General features: G+C 39.9%; 1 protein-coding gene across 2 annotated transcripts; it reads left to right on the top strand.

The window, feature by feature from the left end:
• Positions 1-483: 483 nt before the first annotated feature.
• Positions 484-6,996, top strand: LOC111254843 (organic cation/carnitine transporter 2-like). Of its 2 annotated transcripts, none has more exons than XM_022816115.2 (9): positions 484-1,015; positions 2,727-2,970; positions 3,232-3,400; positions 4,619-4,766; positions 5,043-5,134; positions 5,310-5,524; positions 5,944-6,125; positions 6,434-6,597; positions 6,911-6,996. In XM_022816115.2, exons 1-9 carry the CDS (start codon positions 647-649, stop codon positions 6,951-6,953), a joined length of 1,626 nt encoding a protein of 541 aa, XP_022671850.1. In that variant the 5' UTR covers positions 484-646; the 3' UTR covers positions 6,954-6,996. The 2 variants fall into 2 exon arrangements, with proteins under 2 accessions (XP_022671850.1, XP_022671852.1); XM_022816117.2 differs by lacking the exon at positions 484-1,015 and adding an exon at positions 1,076-1,280.
• The last annotated feature ends 15,065 nt before the right edge of the window (positions 6,997-22,061 follow it).

Here is a 22,061-nt window from a genome sequence, read left to right as displayed (position 1 = left end):
ATACAAATCCACTGTAAAGAAATGGTTGGTCGATGTACTTTGCTTTCATTTTGTGTTTACCTCCGACCGGTTTATTATTATAGGCAAAATCAATCCTTATGTACGTCAGTAATCACGCTGGTTACATAGTTTACTTCGTTGTGCTTCATAGGCCGATTTCTTAGGAGAAATCTTCGTTGAACATAAATAACTACATAGAAACTTAGCTTTTTCAACAATAAATTTAGAATGTTTAAAAATATATATAAAGTTATTTACTGTATAAATATGCAGAAGATAGATGTGGCAGTGAACTAGCCATCTTTCGACGTTTGGTTTTATAAATGTTCATGAAATTTCAAGATGTTCGCTAATTAGTCTATTCTGGTTATCAGCTGTTCAGCCTATTAGACTTTTTTCATAGCCTTTGGACCATGTCCTAGGAACGGCGTCCAAAGAGTATAATGCTTTTTTATGATAGCTTTCTATTTTAACCTGTTGCACTCAGCAGCTAGCCAGCAGAAAGCCAGGTTCTTTCAGCGAAACGTAGCTATCGATATCATCATTCAACTGTGTATAGGCTATTAGCTGGATGGCAGTTCGTCATTGGACTCGGCCGCACTTGGTGAAGCTTTGCTGACCGAAAAGTTACGATACACTGCTTTGTATGTGGATGAAAGTAATACCAGTGTACGCGTTATATCATACAAACGAAGTCTTGCTTCCCCTGACAATGGAAGAGATTCTTGATCAAATCGGCCCATGGCATTATATGATTTTGTATCTTAACTCGGTTGGCGGGTTTCCATACCCGTGGCGAGTGATGGCGTTGCAGTTCATGGCGCCAAAGAGTTTGGACTACTGGTGCGCACGACCTAATGGTTCGATTTCGCTCGAAGACTGGAGAACACTTAATAAGGGCGTGGACTTACGCTGTTTTGTAAGAGATAACGACGGATCTGTCAATGGGAGTGTCAAAAAATGCAACGTTTGGGAGTTCGACCATAGCTACCACACACGAACCCTGATTGAAGAGGTATGAATTGGAACATAATGTCTATGCAAAAAGTTACTGAAACACAGGCAATAGTAAACTATGATTATATGCACATCGTAGATCAAAGTAAAAATGCGTAATTGGTGCCTGAACCAAACTTAGGACAAGTACCTTTTTCAATATAAGTGCGTTTAAAGGTCGTCTATTTGAGCACAGTGATATAGCTCACAAAAGTTGTAAAGTGCAAGGAACTTTAAGCAATGCGATCAGCAGGACGAGCTCCGCTGCAGTTGATTGAAAAGAAGTAAGTGACCTCTGAGCATATTCTTCTTTTGTTTCCATATTTCAGTGATTCAGCCACCATTCTATCATTGTGTGGCGGTTCGTCCCGTACATCATACATTTATTTCGTTTTTCCCCATGTTTTCAGCTCCTTGTACATTAGTTCTACCCTTTTATCAATTAATTCGTCCCTTCACTCACCGCTGTCATACTGTTAAAACCCGTCACCCTATTATATACAGCAGGCTACCTTATTGCGGCTGGCCTATTTTCAATCTTAGGACAGAATATCAAGCTTGTCCATGCTTATCTCACGCTGCTCGACAAAGCAGATGAGCAGATATGTCGAATCTCCCTGAAATTCTCGATTATGTGTAAAGTATGTTTTTTTAGCAAACTTTTTATAAAAACGGATTTTTTTTCAAGCTTCGATTTTGGATCTATTGTGTCAGTCTAGAAAAACCAGACTTTGCAACTGCACAACTGGCTGCCGTATCAGTCAGTTCTCACCAGTTTATGCCACAACTTACTAAGTTGTCGTATCATCAGCTTATAGCTTAATATCAACTGAAATTGAATACTGTTTTTGAGTCGACATATGTGTTTTCTATTATTGTATTACAGCGGGTCTTTGTGAGCTAAGACCGCACGTAAAACATCACGGAAACAACAGAACTCATAATCGGAATCCTAGATACCGGCTGATGTGTCAGTCCGTACGCGTACCTAAGGAAGAATCCAACTAGCAAAGGGCAACCCTTATTCGTTTAAAACAGTAGTAGAATATCCAAGAGATAATAATCTTGCAAATATAAATGATAGAATAAACATATGTTCATGCAGTATCCCAATGCACTGCACACGTACTCAAAATAATTGTCCTATAAAAAGTAGACACTGTTATGTAATGCCCATATAGTAGAAAAGCATCCAATATATTCTCCAGGAACAACTAGGAAATCGTTATATCTTCAGCTAAAACTTAGGTGTTAGCCTTGTGTCCAGTTTTTTGCTTACAAGGAAATCTTTTTTAAAAACAGGTATACAAATACTTTAGAAAGTACTGAATACAGTATCTGTTCTCATTTGCAGTTGAAAAGATATTTCGGTTAAAATTTTAAGTAAATAAATCGTAAAGATCCTGTGGGTGATTCCTAAGCGCCAAATGCCCCAACGGGATGGACAAAAGTCATTTATCCTCAAATAGAGAGAGCTTTTAGCGGCGAATTGACCATATCTTAGTAAACTGAGTATATGACATGAATTCAGTAAGCGGTAATAGGCGCAATCTAAGGAATAGCTAGGTGAAACATGGTCCCTCATAGTTGTTAGGAATGAAATGCGCATTGTCGTCATCATCAAGGGACACATACCTTCATGGGTACTCCATAGCATTCTAGCTAAAACCATTATCTAAAGAATTTTATAGATGGCCGTTGAATAATTGTTTTCGCTCTGTCTGTTCCAGTGGGACGCCGTGTGTGATCAAAAATGGCTTGTGGATTCTTCCCAATCATTGTACATGTCGGGAATGCTTAGTACGCTGATATTTTCACATATTTCGGATTGGTATGGTCGTCGCACAGCCCTTCGAATCTCACTCGTTCTGGCAATTGTTACCGGTTTTGCCGTGGCGTTCACTTCAGACTTCTGGACCTTCTCCATTCTGCGTATGGCCAATTCAGCCGTTGGTGTCGGCTTTTTCACTCTTGGTGAGTAGAAAAGGAGAGAAAATGTTGACCCTTTATCGAGCTTTCAAATGTTTAAATAGTTCCCGTGCCAATAAGCCATGTCAGATCGTCCCTTGCTCCTTGTCGAACAGCAGCGTGCTATATAGATATCTAAGTCGGTGTGCTAGCTATCCGTAATTACTATGGGAATCATGCTAAAAAAGCTAGATTGTATTTACTATTATAGTTATGCGGGCACTTGGTACTGAAAAACTAATAACTTTATGCTACTTTTTCCGTCAGCTGTGGAGTGCGTAGGTACATCAAAACGAGCAATGATGTCCCTAAGCAACGAATTTGGTTGGTTCATTGGGCTCATAGTCTTTCCATTGATAACCTTCCATGTCCGAAACTGGCGAATGCTCCAGGTTATCAGCACTATACCTGATATTCTTCACCTCTTTTGTACTTTGTGAGTATGAAGATTCCCGTCATAAACAGTCACCACACCACATGTGCCATAAAATAGGTGCAGGTAAGTAGGTAATCAGGCAAACTTATAAAGTAACCTCATGATACTCTTTCGAAATGATTCAACTCTCATAGAAAACCTGTGTCGTATGTTCTCATTATCTACCGTTAGAGCGGCTCGTTTTTAATAGTCAAAGGGAAAACGACAGGTCAACAGTTAGTCACGGCTCGAGTAAGCTCCGTTAGCGGAATCCTCCTTGTGGGCATGTGAAAGAAGGAAAAGAGCGATCAGTACATGTTGGCCCAGACGAATGATAATTAGCTCTGAACTGAAATAAACGTTACTGTTCGCTTCGAAAATCCCCAACCCAGCTCTACAGAAATGTTCAGCGGATTGAAGACTATGCATGATACATGTTGGCCCAGCCATCTAAAGCAATTATTCTAAAGTTCTAAAGCAACCGTGCAACGGCAATATGGAAAAGATTATTTCAAATAGTTTCCATCCATCCGAAAGTTCCATTAAAACAATTCTGTAATTAGAGAAGAAGCTGTTCTCAAGCAAAGGTCGCAGCTTAAGCTTGTTTGCACTTGCCATCCTTTACCAAACACCCAGTCAATATAACGTTTAAAGGATATATATGTATATATAACCTTTAATTTATATTGATTTCTTTGGTTTCTTCTTCTTATATTGGTTTCTACTTTAGCTTTGATCAGTTCTCTAATTGTCCTACACTGTTATATGCTTTTTAAGACCAAACTAAAAGGCTACAAAAAGTTGCGCGGTTTTTCTAAATTCATCTAACTTGTTTTATTGAGTAACCTATCGCGTAACGTTGTTATTCATTTTAGCGTCTAGGACTAAGCGTCTCCTAAAATCAAAATAACTCTTAAAAGACGATTTTGCTGAACGCATCAAACATAAACACTGCAATAAGCAGACGTATTTCGAGATTAAGGTACTACCGACCTTGGCGCTCTTTGACACATGGCCTTATGAAGAGTGCTGCAGTCTTCTGGAATTCTTCCAAGTGATGAAGGGTTATGTTGCCGATCGACAGTGGCATTGAGTGCGCCTAGTAAATCAGAATCGTATAGCGATTTTATCAATGTGAGTACAAATTTAGCGGATATCGTAGCAGTTCATTAGATAAGCTGGCCTCTTATTAATACCTAATCGCCAACTCGACTTTTCTTATATCCATTTGTTACGAAGCTTCGTTGATGAGTCTCCGAAGTGGCTCGTATCGATGGGTCGTTTTGATGAAGCCAAAGATCTACTGAGTAAGATTGTTCGACGCAATAACCTTCAGGACATCGATGTTCCGGCGATTATAAAGGAGGCACGCAAAAAAATCGAAAATGTATGTAACCTTCAATTGTAGTAGTTTGTTCAGCATCCATACATATTAAGCTGGCAGTATCTCTGTATTAGGGCTAAATCTAATACTCGGTTCGTGGCAAAACCACGGAGGATTTGCTAGCTCATAGGTGAAATTAAGCTTTGTTTAATACATTATTTTGCCTACATTACAGTTACATAATATTTTGCCTTTCCAGGGCATATTCTCGAAAAACGCACTTCATGTTATTCGTCGTTAGAACCTTTCATTTCAGCTACATGTTTGTTAATATTATAGGAAAAGAAAAATAAGCCAAATCGAAGGACTGCTCTCGATCTCTTCCGGGGATGTATTATTGCTCGGACTACCTTTGCCTGTACCATCAACTAGTGAGTCTAACGATTACCAGCAAAATAGAGAAATTTCACATAAATAACTGTCTACGATAAGCGCACCTTGGTCCTGCAAGTAAGGCGCCAACGATAGTACGGGGTATTTACCAGAGCGCTCAAATAACAAATATGTAGCCTTCTAACAGCTGACAAACATGTTCATTCTTTTAAGCATGACGGTCGTCCTCATTTACTACGAACTCGTGTATTTCACCGTGGAGCTCGGATCCAATCCATACCTTAACCTCGTCTTCATGGCCCTTAGCGAAGCGCCAATAAGCATAACGTCATTTTTCGTCGTCTATTATTTGCGTCGAACGCCGATGTACAGCGTCACTTACGTTGCTACCATCAGTTCCCTGATTGTTCTACTTTTTCTCCGTAACTGTAAGTTCTGAAGCGAAATTCTCTCTCTTGGCGAATAGAGTCTCATTAAACTGCAGTAAACATAGATTTCTAGCTTTATTGACTTGCTGTCGCTAGCATATAGTCGTTGAAAGAGCTGGACATATATGTTTTCTTAGGTTCTTCGATTACCTCTCTTTCCACTTATTTATTTCACATTCTACGTAGGTCTAAGGCTAATGTAATCTATAGGGTAGTTCCAGGTCTGGGACAATTGTATATTATAGGTACTCACAAGAAAAAATATTGTGCTTTCACAACGAACCTACTTAGCAGCCGTCATCGTGAAGCTACCTTAAGAACTCCGAAGATGAGGCGCACTTCGTATTTCGGACGATGCCGACTTGGAGTTCGAAAATTACTTTTGCAATATATACCACTAAGCGTGTTTTTATTGATAGCATCAACAGCGCTACGTATGACGTTCGCATCGATAGCGAAATTATCCGGCCAGGTAACCTGGAGTGTCCTCTACGTTCATATGAGCGAGATTTACCCGACGCACGTCCGTTCTACCGTCAACGGCGTCGTGTATACGGCATCTTGGTTTAGTGCAGTTAGTGCACCGATGTTAAACGCCCTGGTACGTTTGCCTATGACAACGCGGATTCTTACTATTCGGTCAAAGTAAGATTTGCTAGGGATACTTGCTTGTATAGCTGATCTTTTCTAGTTTGTCTTGGAAGACTTGACGGACCAACGAGTTCTACTTTGCACTGGTAATTTTTTTCAAAAAGAAGGTTAACAAACAGTGTACGAAAATGAGTGGGGGTAGTTTGGGAAACCCTTTTTTTTTTCTTAACTAAAATTCCTACCGTGTCCTGGGAGCGCACGAATCTCCTGTGAAGTGCATTAGCGATTAACTTGTTTACGGTACGGATTTCTGCGTAGGGCGAGGCCACCTATGCGTGGTTTCCAATTGCGTTAACAATTACTCTGAGTGTCATAAGCTGGGGTATATCGTTTTTCCTTCCTGAAACTTTTGGTCGCCGTCTACCCGACACATTTCACGAATCAGAAGAATTACTTCGAAGCCGCTGGAAGAAATCGGATCAGTAAGTGCATCTGGTTTCATCGTTCTGTGAAATAGTTTTGTCCGTTCTGAAAAGTTAGGAGACGCTGAATGAAAGTGTAGTCCGCGGTCCCTTAATACCAAATAAAACAGAATTGTAAATAATAGGAAATACATACTTTGCATTGATAAGCAAATAAAAGGAAGAATCAAATCAAGACCAATTAACCTACCCTCTTCCCACTTGGCGGGCATTTTTAGCTTGCCCCGTATATTGCACGATCTTTAGGGTACAACCGATCTCTAACCAGATTCATTGATAAAGTTAATCAACTAAAGTTATTAACTAATTTCAGAGAACCCAAGGAAACGGAGCTGACGGAAAAAACAGACGAATAGAAATTACGAAACGATGAATAAATAGTCGTCCTGTAACGAACTATGTAGAAGGTTTAATTTTATACTCCCAATTATAGTGGCAATTCTTTTTATTGATAGTGGACGAATTGCCACTGATAATCGTTTTGTGCCGTCTGGACTGAACTAATCACAATTATAATACGAGCCTCGTAGTTATAATTAATAGTTAATAATAAGAACAGGATATCTGAGATCACTTTTGTAATCCTACAGAGGTGAGCTTTTTTTCGGCTTGCTCTAACTGTCGCCAATTCATCGGTACATAGATAACCGGCCTACTTGCTGCACTTCGCATTTTTTCATTTAGATCGATCGGTTCCGTTAATCTGTCGTTGGGCAGATTTTGTTCCTCTATGGCCCATATCCACTAAGTTGAGACCCAATACTGAAATGAGCAGGTTGCTCCCACAGCTGTTCATGGGCGTGCAGTGTGAGAGTGATGTCAAAACTTGCCAGCGCTACCGACGGGTTGCTTTGAGTGAAACGAAAATGTAACGACGTGAGATATTATAAGGCTCAATTGCCTAGTGGCGAACGAATGCTTTTTACATTGAGACATGGCACTGAAGTGCCGATCATCACGCGTACAATCTTCGGTGTTCATGTGTGAAGACATCGGTTATTCCTGCATTCGCAAGTACACCTTACCGAAATTTCGGAGAGGCCGAATAACGGCGTAATTTAACTTTGTGCTAATATTACAGACATAATCCTGCTACTAGTTCTCACAAATCAAATTCACTATCGCTACCGTTTGGGTTTCTCAGAAACACTTAACACTTCACAGTATTAAAGCCTTGGTTCATAGCAAAGCGTGTCCGCGCATTCAGTTTTTGTATCCTTGTCCTTAATTCTTGAAGCGTGTCAGGCAGGTTACATCTGTTACATCTTAGTGCTTCGGGTGTCGTGAGAGTCGCAGTCCAGAGAGAAAAACTCCAAGACAATGGTCGAAATTTGAAAAAAAAAGCTGCCCGCAAGCTGTTGAAGAACACACAAAAAAATACTTTCAAAGCCGCCGCTGGCTTTAAATCACATCATAGTTTGAACAATGTTTGCTTATTTTTATTGCTAAGAGAATCGAACTCCTACATTCTGTATTTCTAATAAATCTCCCAGCTCTGAAATTTCTATTTTCAGGCCTTGGAAAAATTATTTTTTACAACAATTATTTTGTACCTAAGGTTTTAGACTATCCCACTATACATATGCATATAGATTTACTTCGTAGACAAAAAGCCAACCAGCGTACACATAACCGATACATCTATTATGCCGAATCTCAATATGAAAAGTCCTTCGTCACAGAGCGTACTGGCAGGGGAAGGACGTCGCTGTCATGCACTGCAAGAATATTTATGCAGTTCTCCGCTGTTGATGCTAAAGATACTCGTAGCCAAGTATCAGGACAACATAAGGCGTCTGTTGTAGTTTTTGGAACGGAATGGCACCATATGCCGACACACAGCCATATTGTAGATCATTCAGATTGTATGCCTATATGCTCTTTCATTCATGTGTTACGTGAGTTATGTCACCTTTTACAAATGCTTTATTTGCCGTTTTGTTTTTAAACTCTACGTCACTTCATGTTTTAGATAGGTGCTTTTTTTCGCAACCCTCCCTAGGATTAAGCGATTGCATGTTTATCACGTAAGCGTTTTGACACGTAGAAACGATCATTTCGACCGGATGCCAAATGTTCCGTTGTTACTCTTTGGCGACGGAAAAGTCCTGCAAGGCGACAGCTAAAACAACTAAAATTGTGTACGTGACCACAGAGACAAGCTTTCGATAGATGCGTTTAAGCACATAGTAAGCCACGAGAATGGCTTGGCGGGACCTCGGTCAAGACCGTAAAAGCAAGATTGAAATATGGATTACTGCCAGGGTCAACGATGCTTGTGTGTTGCGGAAAACCGCGAAGAAATAGCATACATAGCAAACAATTAAACACTTCACCGGAAGAATACAGGCTTCTTTATTGCATCGGTTTCCTTAATGGACCTAATTTCTGTTTTTTCATCAAAATGTTTTTCATACAAATTTCAGTTTTCTGACTGTTTTTCAGAAATCTGACTTGAGCTAGCAGGTAACAATTGGATGCGGTTATGGGTTCATATGCGTGATTTTCTTAATAATCAATTGTTATCATATTATTACAAAATACTCGCTCATTAAATATGCAGACCGCTGTTGTCCTAGCAATGATAAGCCCTCAAGAGGAGTCGAGCCGGCTTGCACGAGAGTGTAGTAGCTTTTCCGGGAACAGAAAATGTTTATCTTCTTTCCAGTCACCCTGCGAGTATATATTACCAGTTACTCTTACACATATTGTCATTTGTGTTTAGCAAAAATATAAGCGCAAATTAACGACATAGATTTTGTAGCCTGCTTTTTTTTCTTGCAACCCTGTAAGGTACCACTATTCTATTTTTGAATAATGCGGCACTTGTTATATCTGTCCCGTCGAGCACATACAGTGACCGCTAAGAACGACCGCTAAATTGTCGAGATACGTTGCAGTGAGACAAACGTGGAGTAACCCGCGAAATTTCGAATGAGCTAAATTTAATCGTCGATATATTCAATATTTCGCCCACAACAATTCTTATCATAATTGTAAGAGAAGAAAAATAGCGTAATGACGAAGTAATTGCTCTTCTCTAGTAAAAATGAACAAAACGTAGTTATGTGCCATAGGGCTATTTTCGTCGCGTAGTCAACAAGAGGAAATGCTGCCATTACTCATCAATGTTCACTTATCGCCATTCCCTCCGTTTTCTAGCTCTTACATACTTCACGGCTGTCTCCGGTTTATTATAGATACACACACTAAGGAATTCGCCAGTTAAATAATGTTGTCTACGGGGTGGTGCAGATATAGCAAGTAGTTCCTCTTACTTTTCTACGTTTTTCGTGGCGGAAGCTCTTTGCGATAGCGTAGAAAAGATGAAATGGTGGCGTAAAATAACTATTTTAAAGAATAAATAGAACTTAGTTGTTGGTCAGGTCATGGATGATAGGCACGGTAAGTTATCATTCATTCTATTCTTTTCAAGTCGATGGCCTATACAAGCATTTTAAAAACATCCATATGCCACGTTTTACAATCTGTAAGTAGAAAAGTACACGCGTATTATGAAGTAGGGTGCATCTGAAAATAGGCAGTTGAAATATACGCCGTGCAGTGTTTGCGGTCGACCGTTAACGTCAATCGTCATTGGTTTAGCGGCTGTTGCACCTTCGACTACGTCACTCGCTTCCACTGAAAGTACTATATATTAGTAAATACGTATTATCAAAAATGCGTTGAACCGTAAGTATTGACGGACGAGACGATTACAAAATTAAGATCTGGATAAGATTTGCCAGGAGAACTGATTGCGGGTAACTTGACAGCCATCCTTTTCTACACACCGCATCCCATCGCAAAATTGTTGCTAGACACTTGCTTGCTTATATAAACTATATAACTACACCTTTTTCGTAATTTTCTATCTGTCTAGTAAATTTCCGAATACTTAGATCGGACGCACCAGTATTTCATGTCCGGGAACTAGGTGGCCATCTCTTGCCAGATGTATGAGACGCTTCCCGGCGTATTAAGCAGGAACATTGGATAGTGCCATAGGCCCAACGAATTTAGAGGATCGTTCATTTCATAAACTTCCTTAAGCTCCTGTGCCTATCGATCTTGGCTCAGATGTGAAAATAGTTGTAGATTTCACATCAAACGTACCCGCAGTCAGATGTACAAGTTTTGATTGAAGTATATAAAAAGCATAATGGCTTATTAGAGCCTTGACGGTTGATGCTGGTAAACGACTACCCGCTGAAACAAACAATATCCGCATCCAATTTTTAGCGATGCAGTTTCCTACCTTAATTTTTGCCCTTTTGTAACTTACGTCTATCATTGAGCTTAAAAAGTAATCACTTTTTGCTTTAACTAATTCGTACTCGTTCTGACAATCAGCGCCTGTCTTTGAGATTTTCTCAAATGTAGATTCTATCTATAAATAAATAGGGACCTTTAAAGCTGAGATGTTAATGAGGATTCTTAATACCTTCACGATGTAATGACAGCTTTCTGTCTGCCGCACGTAAACGTAACGTATTCAGCTAATGCATATGCCACTATACCAACGCGATCGTTGCATATTATCTCAGCATAGTCCATTGGCTTGCTCGTTGCACGCGTTGCAAACTCTGCCACGCTTGGCCTTTTTCTCACTCGATGCTTTGTAGGTCCTGGACCCTAGGAGTTCATTATGATTCTTCTAGGCAACAGAAACTCTAGCCAACATGGCCTGCTTACTGTCCTAGGAACGATCATAAGCCTCGGAATATACGGGCCCTTACTTCAGTCATTTTCTTAAGTATTATATTCCTTTGTTAAAGCTGCCGAGAACGATTACCGATACCGGGACCTTATGATTTAGCCTAATTTGACGGTGAAAAAAAGAGGCATGTCTACAATGACGTTAGAAACTGAAGCATTGCAGAGGTTTTCGAAGGTTGTCAATGACCATCTCAAGTTCGTGACCGTAGCCTTTCGTCCAAGTGCAAACAACGTCTTCGGTTCCTTTGAGGGAAAATGATCACAGTGTTTCCTGTTGTGTTTACGTGCACATCTACTCCCGTTTCCGACCTCAACTTTCGGGCTGAATCGTACCTGAAAAAAACTTCTAGTCACGGAAATACTTCACACCTTAACTATATGAGATGTCTTAGCTCAGCCGTCACCCCTTCGGTTGACCTCTACAAATTGTCAAACTATTGCATTAAGTCCATGTACATAGATGTGGCCTCGTTAAGTCGAAGTGGTTATCACTTCGACCTAGACCGTATAGAATAGAACAATGGCTATTAGACTTGGTAACGTTTTCGTTCGATCTACCTGGCTAGCTGTTACTGAATTTTATTGTCTGAACCTGTGGGAATAAAACCGTATTTGATTCAGGCTTGAGTAGAAAGCGCTGTTGTACCAGCTTTTTCCGTAGACCGTTTTCTAAATGTTTACCTGCGTTTTTTTTCTATGAAGCTCTGTATACTCGGCTGCTACACGTATTACTTATTACTTTTGCAACAATTCTAACTACTGCTACTCTTTCACAAAAGCAAATCGTCTCGTGAAGATGGACAGTTACTTAGTACAGTGAAGCTCTTATCCTTCGATAGCTTTTCCAGCGCTGTGAGTCCGTTTGACGATCAAAGCTCCCTGACTCGATCGACTATGACCAGATCGAAAGGTCATTACCGTGCTAATTGGAGTAAAGCTAATGCTTTACCAATTTAATACTAGCTAACGTTTATTATAATAGATGACTAATCAGCCTCTTTTTAACAAGCATTCAACATTTGTGTTTCACGCGTGTTCCGCTTGAAGCTCCGTAATCAATACATTCACCAGCGAATCGATCGATGCATGCTGAAATAAAGGCCGCGCCGCCTCGTAACTAGGGCCAACTTTGCTAGCGTTAGCTAAATTATAGGCAGAAACTCAAAGGCTCTGTACAAATAGTCTACGGCTGAATGCTCCATTATCGCTAACCGAACTTGCGACGAATGTCGCTGCATCATGAGCCACCTCCTACGTTTTCCCTCCCCATCGCAGCACTGCTAGTTTAGAACGTAAATCGATCTCAATAAGTGGAATGATCGTGGCCGATTGTCTTCTTATAAACGGCTCATTGTTGTAGAAGACATTGGATGTGGATGCAACCTTAGTTCTCGGCTGAAGAAGACACAGGGACTTAGGCTTATAGTGTGCCTCACTAGATCCACCACTAGGTCATGGGTGCCTGACAGCTATGACGGTCTCATAACGAACTGATATCGTTCCAATTTTCTAGTTAGTATGCGATAGCCACTGTACCTTCGTAGGGCGATCGCTTGTCAGAACGCAGATTCGTTTGGTTCAACCTGTCATAGGTTACATAGACAACGCGGTCCGTGCAGGGTAATTCAACGATAAAATGTGTTCGCGCTTACAAAGACATACTCATTCAAATGAAGGAAATTCTTGATCACACGGGATGAATGTTTTTGCTGGCTTCGCCTTGTTATCCATGAAGAGTGATGGCTCTTCGGTTTACGGCGCCAAAAAGCTTGGGTTACTGGTGCGTGCGGCCCAATACTTCGATATCGCCGGATGAATGGAAAAATCTTAATAAAGGCATTGTTTTGTGAGAAATTTCGAGAAGTCCACGAACGAAAGGATGAAACAATGCGATTCATGGGAATATAATCACAGCTTTTATACTCTCTACCTATAATGTAGTGAACATAACTAATTATCTGTGATATATATGGTTGTATGCTTCTGTATGGCAACAGTGTCCTATAATTTGACATACGAAACAGTGCTGATTTTTTTAAAATGTAAAATGGACGTTTTTATTTTACAGTTAGCCATTGTAATGACTGCAGTATATGCAAGCAGCAGTATTAATTAGAATAATACCAGCCGCAGGGAAAAGCAAAGATCAGTCGGAAGCCAAATATATAAGTGGTAACATGGGCGACATAGATGGAAGAAGAGAGTTCCAAATGGCAGGAGTTAACGGAGCTTCACATTGCTTGAATCGAAAAGAAAAGCTGATTTTTATTGATATAAATTGAAGATTTCTCACAGTCAAGAAAAGAATGGCTTATTACGATCACGTAGTGTAATATATGCCACTAACGAGCTCTAACGTTGTGGAATTCGCAACCATGACTCTGTGAAGAATTCGGCTCATTGTTAGGCTTTCAGTCATTGGGCTCTTTTCAGATTCGAACACAGAGCGAAAGTCACGCTTACAGCTACGCGGGCTAACCCCATGGCCCGGTAATAAAATATCCCAATACGTGGGTGTATAATAGTACTCAAGTATTTAGCCATTAGTAAATGGCACGTCCCCAGACGCTATTCTTGGCTTTTAACCAGTGAATCATCTACCTTTTAGTAATCCCATCTTGTAGGCTTTTTGCACCTGATGACCTACTCTGAAAGATTGCAGTGGCACCGCTCTGATCCTTAATGCCATTGTCCGCTTTTCCTTCTGTCTCAAGACCCTGTGTGTCTCAAGACCTCTGTGATCAAGACCCCTGATCATCAAACGTTTGTTCTTCCACTTGTATATACGTATATACAAGTGTGTGTATATACAGTTAAATTTACGTGTCAAAAGATACACACCTCTCGGCGCTAGGATTCGAAATTGGATTCACTTTATAAGGGTACACTTATTTTTTACGACGAAAACCAGCGGCCTATTTAAAACATCAATCATAGCTAAGCTTGTTATTTTGATCTTCGAGTAGTTTTTTTTTTTTGTCAAAACAGGCGTACGACCACTGTGTAGCATAGTCTTCTCTACTTTGATGGTACAGGATTCACTTCTCTGTGTGAAGTATACTTAACCTTATTAGCTGGTAAAAATGCTAGAAAGATGCTTCCGTTTTATGAAAAAAAAAGTATAGCAGGGTATCATTTTTAAATTACTATTATTTTCAGTGTATATATATTACATATTTGAACTGTCTTATCTAGCGTGCGCAAGGTTATCTTGTAATGCATTAAATTTTATCTGGACGTTGTCATGGAGCGTCGATTTCAGCCGTCTTGGATTACCAGACTTAAAATTAAATCCATGAAATTAATTAGGTGGTTGAAAAGGTATCAATTCGTTCGTTCTGAAATTGATCGCTCATGAGCTTCGTCGCACAAAGGTGAGCCGTGGGAGGCAGGACGAACTGGTGTAAGATTGGCAGCTTGATTCATTGCAATGGCCACTGATGGCAGGGATATTCGGTACGCTCGCATTTTGTTGGTCCTCCCTATTCTGCCGCAGCAGCATCTACAACTTTTCGAAGTTTCTCAGTTTGGTCAACTCGGCCATTTTGGTGTCGACCTCTACGCGCCATAGCAAGGAACCTTCGACAATTCGTCGAACAGAGTTTGTATGGAAGTATGCTTACACCTAGGATTAGGCAGTTGCATCTGGTGTTCTTCTAACGTGGTACACATGTCTATTACAATAGAAATGTAAAGCAAACACTTTACGAATCAACGAATGTCTCCCAAAGCCTGTTCGTAGCAGCTAGGGATTAAGCGATGTCTTTTTTCTTAGGTGTCAATTTTTTTTATATTTGCGAATGACCTCACACGAACGGGCCGGTTAGTCCTAGAAAGCGTTGAACCGTCTAAGCGTGCCTTTGTATCGACCAGCGGTAACAGCGGTTGGTTTACTGGGCCGATAACGTTTGCTCCAATAACCTGCTCTGCTCGGGATTGGAGACCGATTCAAATGCTTCTATATATTTTAGCCCATTTGTAACTTTCTACTACTACATCATTGTTTTTTCTAGTAACTTAGAACTATGTATAAGAAGATTCTTATCATTTCTTTACATCGAGCTTAGATAAGTCGGTCGTTTGTGCAAAGCAAATTACCTTAGTCCAGCACATTTCATTAACTTCTGACGAGAGCCACTGAAAACCTGATATCAATTTCCAGTGAACTAAGAAAGGATATGCTTTAATAAAAAGAGCAGGTATTGTGTCAGAGTTAAATAAATGATCTTAAGAGTTTAAAAGGACTCCAACTTCTTCCAATTGCTCACCTATTAAATAGCTTGAGAAAATAATTGAATAGGGTACACTATTTGGCCATAAGAGCAATACTGAAACCTCATGCTCTAGCGGTGCTTTCTTATGGCTCTATTTGCTTTGGCTGCTAGGAACGTTTCTGTCAGAGGACTAGCAAAACAGGCGACGCAAGGCCATCAAAATTCAATTTCAAAACAGCATAGATCTCTTCATTGTTATGATTGCCACTGTTTAGTCTATGCTTGGGATAGCCTTCAACTGAAGCCTTCGGAGTCGCGCGTAAAGTTACGCATCGATATATATTAGGATAATTGTTCGTATCTATTTTTACTTATCTGAATCAGTCAAACTGGCCTCTACACCGGCTCGTTATGTATGGCGGTGTTTGAAAATATTACGGTGACGCAGAGCGTCCTGCATCCTCTGTTCCACAACGTCAGTGGTCCGAGCGAAAAAAGCTTTCGGAGCAAATGCGGACGTAACCCTGAGTCGCTCCTTTAGAAGTTACTACTCTGTTATCGTATCACCATTTTACGTAGGCTGTCACGTAGAGCTGAAGCAAAGCTAGATATTTTGTTGGCCGAGTTTGAAGCAGTATAGATTGGTTCGTATGGGTCAACATTGAAAATCGATAAAGCTCAACTAGAGTCTTATTCGATCTGCTGTTCTTAGAAATCTCGTTTGAACAAAACGCTTATCACCGTCGACAAGCACACAGAGCCCACTTCGAATTCCATAGAAGTTGATAAAATAAGAACTTTCAAACTAAATACCAAATACATTCTATAGAAATTCACAAGCAAGATAAAAACACTTAAGCCTAGATGTACTTCGCGTGCAGTCTTAATTATGCAGGTAATAACCGTTATATTTAGTTTTCTAAACGGCTGATATCTGCCGGTCGATTTGATGATGCAAAAAACCGTTGGAAAAAATTATCAAGCGCAGTGGACTGCAGGATGCTGATCTGATAATTAAGGATGCGCGCGAAAAAACAGAAGCCGTATGTATTAATTAGTTTTTCTCACCAGTTTCTATCATGCATACTCGACTATAGCTCCTCTGTCCTACTAAAGTGTCCTACTTAACAGACAAAGCCAAAAAAGAGGTATGTCGAAAAATCATTTTAACACTGTTCTCCACTTGTTCGACCGAGGCTGCTGTAGTTACCACGGTAGCACTACGTTGGCGTTACAATCCTCCATTGGTCTATCTATCTTATAGCTGCACATTATACCCGAGAACAGGCTCTGAGATTGTCCTACACTAGCAGGGATTTTCATTTAGCCAATGCGTTTCACGGATACTTGTCCCCCAGGAGTCTGATTAGGAGCGAGGAACGCTGGTGGACCCCTTTAATGGCACTACAATGGCTAAAATCGATGCAGCTTGTATTCTAAATTTGTAAGTATGGCTGCGTATGCTAAAAAGCCAGAGTGTCTTGCTCCGACACAGTATCGCTATGTGTGCACCAATGATGTTTGTTACATTGTTGCAATTTTACTTTGTTGTAGGTATTCATATGAAAACAAATCTACTAGACAAACAGGATTCGATCAAGGATCTATAGTATCTAATTGAGGTAGACCCTATGTAGCATTAAACAACGTATGGCAAGATACGTCGTACCATTCTTGTCTAGTCTTCGTTTATTTAAACTCTTCAATTAATCTTTAATTGAATACCATTTTATTTCCGAAAATACATTTTTCTAACTATGATTCGATAGCCTATTATAGAAGAAATTCTGGTCTGCTAGAGAGAAACCACACATATAACATTCAGTTATGTTAAGTTGTTCGTTCACCAGTGCTTGTAGATATATTGTCACAGTTTGTTGTCAAATTAACCAGCTGTTGGTTGTAATTAACCAAAGTCTATCATTTTCTTAGTCAGATGTTTACTTGTTCACGAGTAAATAAGATCCCCTTTTTTTGTCGCTCTATATATTTCTAGCATGACTGTGATTTTCGTTCAGTATCATTTGATGCACTCCACTGTCGATCTGGACGACAACCACTATTTTAGCTTGTTCTTCACGGCGTTCAGCGAGGTGCCGGTCAGCTTCACGTCATTCTTTGTTGTCACATACATTCGTCGAAAGCCGATGTATTCGATAACGTATATCGCGATCGTTCCTGCCAGAATGTGAATAGGACGTCTTGGATTACGTGCCCTGTCTCCTATTTTGATTAGCGTGTAGATCCTAAGAGTGATATGGACGTTGAGGATTTATTTCAGGGCTCAGTACCTTCGGGCATAAAGGAACTGCATGGCCACTGTTGCTAGTCTGCTTACGTGCCATCTCTGTATGTTTCAAGTTTTACGTTTGGTATCACCGTTAGGTATTGCATCAGTTGGCTGGCTCCGAGCATGAAACAATGTATCTGTGCACGGTCTAGATTTCGAACCTAGATCTTTTTACCTGCTGTCTAAAATGACCTTTGATGAGATCTGCTATTGAAAAGCAATTCTTGAGCCAATTCTATTTTTTTTACTACTTATTTCTTTATTATTATTATACTAATTACAATTAATTGATACGCAGGGTAGGAAGGATCAGCTAATTATCAAAATTCTAAGAAATTAACCGTTCTACATTAAGTCTACTGGACTAAAGGAGTTGGACTCAGTTGGCTAATCATGGAAGACAAAGCTACCATGCGGTATTTTGGACGAAGTGTGTACCTCCGGGTCGTGATGATTTCGAATGCGGCGAGATGGATTTAGATCAATTTTGGCAAATTAGTTTGGTTTTATAAGAAAACGCTGCGTCGAAGACTTCGTGTCGAGGGGAACTGATTGTTGTATTCAGAAACACCAACAAAATAACAGTGTCTAATTAAAAATTGAAGGGTACACCTTCAGAAAAGATTTCAAGGGAAATCGTACATCGCAACTGGGTTAATGACTTGCATAGAAGAAGATTTACAAATTACAAATGTTAGATGCGGAAAGTCTTTCGCCGGCTTCAACTCTTCCATCTTACTGTTGCCTCTGTCAGGGTGTATATTTTAGATAGTTATACTATTCATTTTGAGTTATTCGACAAGACAGACTTCTATTTCAGTTTCCAGTAATCAGCTATGCGAACCTGCATGTGCCTACCTCATAAAAGCATATAGAATGTTATTTTAAAGCTTAAATTAGAAGAAAGCAATGTTTTTATACAAGAATTTATAATCGAGAGTTCTGTGCGTACAATTACTATTGGAACGCGTATAACACCGGCATCGATTAGCAAATTATCTGAACAGCTGACGTGCGGTATGCTCTTTGTCCATATCAATGAAATGCACGTACGTGCTTCGATGTCCGACGTAGCCTACACCTCGTCGCGAACGAGCGCAGTTGTCGCGTTGCTTCTTCACACTCTTGTAAGTACCAATTTTTACCAGTAAATCGTAAAATATCAGGCAGTTGGACCTAAATTCACGTTCATTTTTTTCTTGTCCTGATTGCATATTGACTTAGTGCCTACTGAATCATATAATAAGTACATACTAAAAACAAAATAAAAATGCAGAGGAAGCGAAGACATAAATTACTTTTGCATTTAACTAGAACTAATGTGCTATTATAGGTTCAACGGTCATTAGTGATCTACGAATCGATTTTTTAGCTTTTCTTCCCAGAGAGTTATTTATTTATTAGGGAAAAAATTAATTGCGTAACCTAAGTATGCCCAAGACACAAGGCTCAGTGGACTATTGTAGCCCGTTATTTTAAGAAGCAACACATTCACTTTGCTAATTGTGGCCTATTTAGTGTGGACCCTTGTGCTATAAAAAGGCATTGTACTGTATTTGTTGTTTAGGGCGAAAGAACTTATTCATGGTTACCATATTTCGCTCTGTGTTATTGGTTCTTTTGTCCTTCCTGAAACCTTCCAAAGAAGCTTGCCGGACTCATTCCAGGAATCAGAGACTCTACTTTGGGTCGAAGGCCATAAATTGAAAGAGTAAGCCGTCTATTACCTTTACAGACAGTCATAACGAAGTTCCTTGCTAGGGCTAATTATAGACGTGATTTGACTACTAGAACCCATGCAATGACTGACCATCCTAAAACCTTAACCTTTTGTTGATAATCTTTTTAGCGCTTTCCGAGTTACCTGCGCCACCTATTACGGTTCTAGCCATTAGTTCCAATTTATTTAAGCAGATTAAATAAACGAGGCAGCTGCTACGACAGTTGAGCCGATAGACCAACCGGAGATTGTGAATAGCCGAGCAATTAATAAAACTATTATATAGTCAAGCTATCTCTCAAATAGTACTGTCGTCTTACAAACTACCTGTATTAACAAAACGTTTTTTATTTACCCAATTTGATGATGTGCCGCGGGGCCGCGATAGATTTTTAGAAAATTACCATCGAAATTACAATCTACCACAAAACAATAACACTCGAGAGTACTTGTTGCTTATATTACTTAAGTAGAAAAGCCTTACTTTTACAGACTAAAACGACTGTGTAACTGATCGAGGGTTTCTTGATTTTCCAGGAAAATTGAAAAACTAGCACGGCTGATTAACTAGGATGTTATTTAATGATGTTTGTGGATACCACTGGTACATTTAGACAATAAATAACAAATAAACGTTGTGTATTTATTCCTACACGTCTTCAAGGCTAACATTAAGTCACAAATCTCTTATCGTTTACTCCGGTTTGTAAAGAATGTGATTCCACAAATGATATGAAAACTATCTGAAACTGAGTAGTCCTAACGTATTGGCCGTAGGCAAAGGAACCTGCTGACGCGTGTGGTCATTGAATTATAGCAACGGCGTAAAGTGCAGGACGTGCGAATAGACCTCATGCTACATCGGTCGTTTGGGAATAGTAGTGAACCTATTTAAAAGAAACACCTACTTACTTGTCCACGGTTTAGCTATCTGGCTGAAAACGAGTATCGTTTGTAATAGAACTATCAATTGAATCGATGTACAATAATAGTCATATTTAGGGCTCAGATGGCGAAAGATTAAATAGTTTACATAAGGAAAACGTTTTATCAAGAAGAGCAAGATATAAAAGCAAGAAAAACAAAAAAAAAAAAAGGGAATATTCAGAACATACCTTTTCGTATGCGATCAAGTATGAGTGACGAAGTCACAACCACTACACTCAACGTCCGGTATCCCTATGTACCAGTATAGCTTCTTTCTGCTAGAAAAATTTAACATTCAGTAGACTTCACTTAAGTTTCTATCCAAACATTGCAGAGATAGCCGTATTAGCGAAGAAAGCCCATCAGTGTACAAGAAGCATCCTGAATTTTAGCTAACATTCTTTATAAATTTAGGAACATCTTTATATGTTCGTATGTATAATAAGTTGTCTCTAAGAATTGTCTACATATTATTAATATATCAAACATAATACTTATAAGCATGTTTGGTACGGCCTTCTCTCTGAGCAGCGTCTAGTCACCTTCCGTACTCAAACGGCTAATTAGGGATACGGAACTGAGGTTCAGAAAAGGCGCCATAGCTGCTTTGCTGAACGTTTACTATATTCCGAAAATGCAAGGTAACAAAGGCAGGAGTCAAAGAGTGCCGTGGGGTGCCACTAGAAACTTCACTGTTGTGACAACTTAACTTAAAATTCAGTGTGGAGTGTAGCTCATTTTGGGCGATAACTAGCGATTACTGAAGTAATATACTGACGCTCTGTTTAACGAAGAGCACACCATATATTAGTGATCTGGTCTTGAGCTCTTAATCATGCGTCGCTGAAAACGTACGCCGCTCTATAGGGTAAGCAGCCTTTCTGTCAATTAGTTATTTATTACTCATTTTTATCGGCAAAACTGTTTGGCAAAGAGTGACCGCCTATTTTCTAGCTCTTCACGTCAGGTGCTTGCAAGCCCACCGCAGCAATGCTAGCCTAAAGAGCAATCGTCTACTTTAAAACCGACTCAGATGATCAGCTGTTGAATGAGGCTGTTGTCGTGAGCGCAAAGAAGAATCGAGCGTTATTATCGTACTATTAGTTTTCAGGAGCTTCTCAGCATTGTAACGTCGCACAAAGAGAACCTTTTAAATGAACTCCTAGGGACTTCAACTGCGACCTAATCGTACTTGATCGTAATTCATGCTTGCGTGTATTCCAGTCACGAATGGCTTTTACAATGCGACATTGACGTTAGCCTACTGCTTAGGTGTGGCATTGCTGCAAGACATTTGTTGCCCTTAACCTTGACAACATCTGAGCTCTCCTCTCAGCGCAATCGTCCGGGGTGTATTTGCGAGACTTTAATCAATAAAACCACAATTTTCCTAAAGTATACGGCCGTTAGAGGGAAGGCATGGCTCAATCTCTACCGTCAGCCGGAAGGGAACCAGGCAACGGAATGGCGTCGCCAAATAGAGATGTTGGTAACACTTGCGATGGATATCGGGGACATCTGCTACTATAAGGTATTCGTCGAAAATGAAGCACTAAATACAGTTTGCCATCTTAAGTTCCTCAAGAGATTCATG

Source organism: Varroa destructor, unplaced genomic scaffold (assembly GCF_002443255.2).
Source record: "Varroa destructor unplaced genomic scaffold, Vdes_3.0 BEIS01000007.1, whole genome shotgun sequence".
In the NCBI taxonomy this organism is placed as follows: domain Eukaryota; kingdom Metazoa; phylum Arthropoda; class Arachnida; order Mesostigmata; family Varroidae; genus Varroa; species Varroa destructor.
The sequence above is the reverse complement of the archived record's forward strand: the minus strand, read 5'-3'. Positions and strand labels throughout refer to the sequence as shown.

Excerpts from the sequence above, each read along its gene's own strand:
- LOC111254843 (XM_022816115.2), top strand. The coding sequence starts at position 647 with ATGTGGATGAAAGTAATACCAGTGTACGCGTTATATCATACAAACGAA. Across the intron at positions 3,401-4,618 it reads CTTCACCTCTTTTGTACTTT|CTTCGTTGATGAGTCTCCGA; the intron begins GTGAGTATGAAG and ends TTTGTTACGAAG. Across the intron at positions 5,135-5,309 it reads TTTGCCTGTACCATCAACTA|CATGACGGTCGTCCTCATTT; the intron begins GTGAGTCTAACG and ends CATTCTTTTAAG.